The sequence below is a fragment of the Capsicum annuum genome, chromosome 5 (assembly GCF_002878395.1).
Source record: "Capsicum annuum cultivar UCD-10X-F1 chromosome 5, UCD10Xv1.1, whole genome shotgun sequence".
Taxonomy (NCBI): domain Eukaryota; kingdom Viridiplantae; phylum Streptophyta; class Magnoliopsida; order Solanales; family Solanaceae; genus Capsicum; species Capsicum annuum.
Genome location: NC_061115.1, coordinates 52,601,981 through 52,608,941, shown reverse-complemented (window position 1 = coordinate 52,608,941; position 6,961 = coordinate 52,601,981). Strand labels below are relative to the sequence as shown.

General features: G+C 31.5%; 1 protein-coding gene across 5 annotated transcripts; it reads right to left on the bottom strand.

Annotated features, from left to right (window-relative positions):
- Positions 1 to 130: 130 nt before the first annotated feature.
- LOC107870652 lies at positions 131 to 6,648 on the bottom strand. Of its 5 annotated transcripts, XM_047413001.1 has the most exons (9): positions 6,518 to 6,648; positions 4,373 to 4,589; positions 3,406 to 3,839; positions 2,732 to 2,854; positions 1,502 to 1,826; positions 1,270 to 1,411; positions 1,061 to 1,189; positions 352 to 877; positions 131 to 263 (listed from the first exon to the last, which is right to left on the bottom strand). In XM_047413001.1, the coding sequence occupies exons 3-6, from the start codon at positions 3,475 to 3,477 to the stop codon at positions 1,305 to 1,307; spliced, it is 627 nt and encodes a 208-aa protein (XP_047268957.1). In that variant the 5' UTR covers positions 3,478 to 3,839; positions 4,373 to 4,589; positions 6,518 to 6,648; the 3' UTR covers positions 131 to 263; positions 352 to 877; positions 1,061 to 1,189; positions 1,270 to 1,304. The 5 variants fall into 5 exon arrangements, with proteins under 5 accessions (XP_047268957.1, XP_047268960.1, XP_016572731.2 ...); XM_047413004.1 differs by lacking the exons at positions 1,270 to 1,411; positions 6,518 to 6,648 and having other exon boundaries at positions 4,373 to 6,285; XM_016717245.2 differs by lacking the exons at positions 3,406 to 3,839; positions 4,373 to 4,589; positions 6,518 to 6,648 and adding an exon at positions 1,908 to 2,156 and having other exon boundaries at positions 2,732 to 2,992.
- Positions 6,649 to 6,961: the final 313 nt, after the last annotated feature.

The following is a 6,961-nucleotide window of genomic DNA, read 5'->3' as shown; positions in this document are numbered from 1 at the left end:
TTAATTGTTGTCAAATACAACCATGTCAAAACAAAAGTTATATATCAGTTACTTCAGTAATTTCTGTTATCGGAATTTTCCTACGAGACCTACTTGGTGCTTCATCATCACTCTGTGCTTTTTCTTCTTCTTTACTTTTATCATAATGCCATAACATTCCAGCGTACCTCGTGTGATGAAGATCTGAATCAAAGTCGACTTTCAGGACACCTCCACCAAGTGTAAAGCACTTGGCATAAGTAATCATATATAAACCACAATCCCTGCATATAGTATAATTCATAAGTATATATATATATAACATGAAATATATATAATATATATAACCATTAATATGAATATAAAACTTACAAGCTGTCACTTGGTTGTTGAGGCAAATCTTCCACAATGTAGACATCAAATAGATCATTTTTTCATTTAACTTGTAATTTGGATGACTGTAAATATCAATACCCTTCTTCTCATAGAATTTGCATGCCAAAAGGCATAAAGGTATAACCTCAGCTAATTTTTGAACTTCAATAAGCACAGTAGAATCATGACCAACAGATGACATAGAATCATATACGTATACGCATCTCTGGTTAAAAGACAGAACAGCCAGAACCCAATGATGTTTGGACTTTACGTTGGTAGGAATGAATATATGATCAACCATATGCCATGGCATAGTAGCATGCATGCGAAATCCACTTATGTACTCATTCAAATGGTATTCTTTTCCACCAGCATCAAGCGTTGGATCATCAATTGAATACATAGCTAACACATTACTTACAATGTTCATAAAATTGCAGTCAACTGTGCTATAGCTATATGAGCTATTGGGTTCATACTTGGATTTCTTTCTCAAATAGTAAAGGCAAACATCAATTTGCTGCATCAAAAAATGAAAGCTTTGTAAAAGCAACTAATCAAAATCAAACTTTAGATATCTTCCACTAATTATTTATGTACTCAAATGCATGTGTCTGAACATATGATACTACATATGTATACAATAAAATACATATAATAGATAAATCGTTATACGTAATTATAATATAAAGATGTAACTCACCTCATCTGACCATGACTGTCCAGGAGTACCCATAATGTAGAATCAATTCTTGTCATCTACTGATAGAATGCCAAAATTCATAACTGACATCCTCGACTTGTTTTCCTTATAATGTTCCTCTCTGTGCTTCTGTTAATTTATAAAGCATAATACTTAATAATAAACATAACATGTAAATGGATTATATAATTAAGTTGTAAAGTAAATACTTCTTCGCATGATATTTGAGAAGGTCCACTGAAAGTCACGTCAAGAAATTATTGGTGATCTTAGTGTCTTCAATATCATAGATTGGATGAGATGCAAATGGATACTTCAAGTTGAATTTTTTGGTCTGCACTTCTGTGCTCCCTTTATAATTCAATGAAAAGAAAAAGAAATTAATGTATAAAAATAAAGAATATTGATAAATGCAACCAAATAAAAGGTTATAGTACAAACCTTCTGCTGAGCCAAATTTTGTAGTGAATGGTGACTCCTTGAATTTAGATGGTCTCCCGACTCTTGAAACATTCATAGGCGTTTGTTCTTTATTTGCAGATGGATGCACAATTGTGCTTCTTTTCAGATTAACATAGGCGTTAAGGCTGGGTAGCAACTCATCAGGAAGTGTTACTTGAGAATCACGTAAATCTAGTTCACCCTTCCCTTCTCCAGATGCTGCTTCATGAATGTGCACTTCTGAATTAACTTTTTCATCCAATTTTGATTGCTCAACATCAGCTGTTGATGTATTTTCAATTATTCCTGCAGCTGTTTCTGTGTTCTGTTTAAAATATACACAAATCTTGTAAATTTTATACAACAACAAGAAAGTAAACACAAATTATGCACGAATGAAGCATACTCTCAAATTTTGTTGTATGAAATCAAGATTGATACTTCTAAGCACCTCATCTGAAAATGTGAATTGTGAATCTAAAAATTGTGCTTCACCAACACTTTCATCAACATTTTTTTTTGTTTTGTTCAACATGTTGTAACATATTAAAAAACATCAATATTTGTCATGAATTAAAATACAACATATATAGATTCATCATACCATTGACTCACAGACATCTCTTGCTTCATGCACATAACTATCAATTTTGTCCTTTAATAAAATAAACAATAAAACATTGAAAAATATTAATATTCAAGTATATTAATATACACGAGAAAGTAGTAATTAACAAATTATCAAAACAACATCATTATCGTCATTGTACAACTCAGTAAAATCGGTGCTTTGTTTTTCTGTGATGTCTTCAATAACCTGTTCCTAAACATAAACAATGATCACATGTATACTTCATATATGTAACTCGAAATTTTAATAGTATTACAAAATAATATACATATGAATGAAAACATTTTACTTACCAACGTGACTTCAGGATTCATATCAAAATCATGATGTAAAATTGGTGTAGATTCATAAAGTGAAGAATCGTTATTAGATTCATCCAATTGTGGCTTGACAAATTCATAATCTTTAACTTGTTTATTCAATTCAAAAAATATTAGATACGTATGACGATCAAAATTAATATATCATTTGATTAGTTTGGTACTACCTTTATAAATATGAGTACATATATATTTATTCAACAACATAATAAATATGTTTTATATTTATTTAACATATAAGTATATTCAACACATAAAAAAAAATACAAATTTACTTACCAATATGCCTTCAGGATTCTTATTAAAACCTTCCACATTTGTTGGAGTTGATTGATGTGGTGATGTATTCTTATTACCATCCTCCATTTGATCCTTGTCAAAATCTTTGTCTTTTTCTTGTTTCTTGTCGTTGAAAAGATATAAATACGTAACATTAAAAAATAAAAACCAACAAGTAGGAAATGACTCTGCATATGTATATGTGATAATATAGATATAGATCTGAAAAACAATCTTTGTCTTTTTTTTGTTTCTTGTCGTTGAAAAAATATAAATACGTAACATTAAAAAATAAAAACCAACAAGTAGGAAATGACTCTGCATATGTATATGTGATAATATAGATATAGATCTGAAAAATATATATAAATATATATATTTATTCAAACGTAAATACATACTAAATATATATTTATTCAAACATAAATACATACTAAATATGTATTTAATCAAACCTAAATACATATTAAATATGTATTTATTCACACATAACTACATATGTTGTATATGTATAAAACCATTATTCTTTTAAAACTAAAAATTTTGTACCTTAAACTCACTTATTGAATTCATTATTTAATCACACCTTGTTGATTCAAACCTGATTTCAAAGAATTACAATTAGATATGAAAGGAAAAAATATACTAAAGTCAAAGTCTTATGAGTAAATTACCTCATCACGAAACTTTTCAAACACTTTCTTAGAAACAAGATCACCTTCGTCTAAACGTTTGAAAAAAGACATATCAGGCGACTAAATCGGAATGTCTTTCCTGTTTGAAGGTACTGTTTCTTCTGATTGAACCAACTTGAAAGTTGGTGTCTTCACAGAAGACATATTCACAACACGACTTGGGGTATTCCTTTTTGTTGTATGCTGATCTGCACCTTTTGATTGATTCTTCAACTTTTTCTTGGCAGGTGAATACGACAAATTGCCCTTATGTTTTTTTTGTTGATTGAAAGCTTCCATTGAAGTGGTGGATTCTAAAAATCATCATCAGAATCAACATAATCTTCTTTATGACTTCCACCTCTATGGAAAACCTTTGGTATCTGAAAGGTTGAAATCTCCTTTCGTGTCGGCTTAATGTTCTTAAAAACAACCTACAACAGATATTATAACCAGTTAACCTTGACAATAATGCAAATCATTCAGCTACTGTTTTTCGTACATTAACATATATGAATATAATAAATGTATTTACAATATAATTAAAACATCGAAGAATCTAGGCAATACTCCTGCCATGTATATTTTATCGCGCAAAACCTATAAAACACAAAACTACAATTATATGTCTAAAAAGACCACATATGTATTTATATAAATCATATACAAATACAAATCTTACAAATTATCAAATACAACTTGTTACACAAAACTAAAATACAAAAATACATATTATCTAATGACACATACAGATCTTAACATTATCAAATATAATATGTTACACAAGACTTAAATACAAATATACATATCTTAAATATCTAATACAGAATAAATACAACTCTAAAACTTGAAGTAACAAAACTTTAGACAAAGCTAAAATAAGCACAAAACTTATCAATTATACATATTAAATACATATACTAACATATTGTACATAAACTACAAAATTTTGCAAATGAAACAATACCTCCTCATCTCTCTTCCTCATATGATGATTCATAACCAGATGAAACCGAACTTGAATTTTTGGTCGAATGAGATTTTCCATTTGGCTTTCTAGTTTTTTTTTTCGATTTGGGGGACAAAGAATCCGTCACTGCTTTCCGTTTCATTGTTTCAACGGACTTTTGGGAATCGTTTCGCTTCTTCAATCTCAACTCTTTTAAGTTAAAACTTCCCTTTGCCTGGGTATTACAAGAAATCAAGTTATTGTTTTCGTCTTGGGTTAAACCTAGGCTAAAAGATGGTATTTCATCAAAACTCATAGAACAATTTGCATGTTTTGCCATTATATCGATAAACCCAAAAAAATCAAAACATGAAAATTAAACCCCCAAAAAATCCCCAAATTAAACACACAGAAATATATGGAAAAATATAATGAACAAGAAAAAGAAGTTAAAAGAAAATTGAAACATGCATTAACAGTAAATCACTTACCTTAATACATGGGAATTGAAATCTTTGTTGTGGCGTCAAAATAGGTAAAAAGAAGGTAAAGAGCCGTGAAAAGGGTAAAGTGAAAAATAATAGAGTGCAGGTAAAAAGAAGGTAAAGAGCCGTGAAAAGGGTAAAGTGAAAAATAATAGAGTGCAACTCACGCGCCATTAATTAAAAAGGTTAAATATTGCTACTTTTGCTAATAATTGTAATTTTGAGAAACTATTATTATTAGTTGTAATTATTATCTTAAAGTTGCTAGTTTATGTAATTTTTCCTAAGAAAAATAACGCCCAAGTCCCCCCGCGCTTTCTAATTACACCTGTCGGACATAATAGAAAGCAGTGCAAGCTTGGGACGAATACATACATGGACAGGCATATTGAAACAATCGAACACAGCACAAGAAGTAAGCAGCCAGTAATTACTTCAAACTAATCCTATAGACATGCTTTCTAATATGTAAATATATTGATGAGGGACTTACCAGTGAGTGGCAGTAAACGAGTTAATACGAATAAAAAGAAATCCAAGCACAGCGAAATACTCAAGATGTTTTTCGTAAGCCTCGAAGGAAAAAACAAAGAAACCTTAAAGAGTATTTAATTGCTTTATGTTAAAAGTAACTGATATCTTGTTTAAGAGAGTAGTAGTGATTGTAATTGTAATTGGAGCTTTCTGTAAATGAAAAGGGAGGGGGTTTATATAGTAAGATGTTCGTAAGTTAAGGTCCAATTAGCCAACCTGAAAAAGGAAAAGTAATATTTAAAAAAAAAAAAATCAATCCCAATTAATCAAGGAGAACAAGAATATTAGATTGAAATCAGTCAATAAAGTTTTTCATAAATATAAAATCACAGTTCAGTCAAAGCAAGTAAAAAGGAAAACATCCATTAAGCAAATCGATCGGAAGCACCAGTCATATATTTACCATAAAAGAAAAAGAAATTAAAAGATATTACTTCCATAACATCGGATTTTTTCAAGTTAAGCATAAGGCTTACACAGTAATTTGCGGATGTAATAAATCAGACACAAACATGCTATAGTTGGAATGTAAATCAGTCCTAAAATAATCACACAGATCCTTCCATAATTAAGGGTGTAGAGGCAGAAAAAATAACCACAAAAAAAAATTAAGAAAAATGAAAGTCAAAATTACTACGGTAATCACACACATACATTTTCTGTAAAGAAGAATTTGCTCAATCAATTATCTCATTTTGCCCTAAATATAAGGCTACACTTGATAAAAAAACAGAAGGAAATATCGATCGCAAGCAATTTTTTTTCCCTTAAACATGCTACTCAAATCAATTAGGGTCAACCCTAAACATCTCAATTAGACAGTAATTTAATCATACATTTAAGAATTCTCAATCCATCTCAAAAATAGGCATGCATCGGCATCCATATTTGGGGTGAAAATCAAATATATGCAGAATTTGGGCGTTTTCATATATTCCGCTCTAGATGGGTAAACAATCAGAAATTCAAAGAAATTGAACCAAAGTTCAGAGGCAGACGTAATCAATTTGAATCTATGAGCAAAGAAGACACGAAAAATAATTTTAAAAAATGAGAAAAATAGGGGTAGATTCATGTAAAACTTAAAACGAAACAAACTTGCGACGGATTTACATCGGTAAATCCATCAAGTACTTGTAAATGCCTTTATATCGAGCTTCAATCGGAGTCTAGGACGTTATAGTGGCGGCGTGAGCAATAAGAATGGTTGTTGGGGTGGTGGTGCGGCGTTCTTGTGGTTGTTAGTGATTGCATGGCAGTAGAGAAGTGGAGAGGATGACGGCTGCTGGTGGCGCGACATTTTTCATCGATGGCATTGGTCGCTGGGACGGAGCAAAGGGGGCGGAGCCACGGTGGCTTCTCGCGGGTTTGCTGGAACGACGACTGCTTGTCGTTGGTCGGCTTTTGATGGTGAAGGAGGTGGCGGTGCGTGGACTGAGGGAGGCGGTGACGCGCCTGTTTTCATCGGTGATGGTGTTGGTTCATCGAAAAAAAAGACAGGGGAAGAGAGGGAGAGGCGGCGCCATTAATGGGTGGCCGGTAGCCGTGGCTGCCATCTTTTGAGCGAGAGAGAGAGTGAAGGGAAGAG

Bases quoted from the DNA above. Each gene is read 5' to 3' on its own strand.
- LOC107870652 (XM_047413001.1), bottom strand. From the start codon at position 3,477: ATGTCTTTTTTCAAACGTTTAGACGAAGGTGATCTTGTTTCTAAGAAA. The intron at 1,827-2,731 runs GTAAGTAAATTT...TATTTTAAACAG, and splicing joins AGAATCCTGAAGGCATATTG to AACACAGAAACAGCTGCAGG. The intron at 1,412-1,501 runs GTTTGTACTATA...TGAATTATAAAG, and splicing joins AAAATTTGGCTCAGCAGAAG to GGAGCACAGAAGTGCAGACC.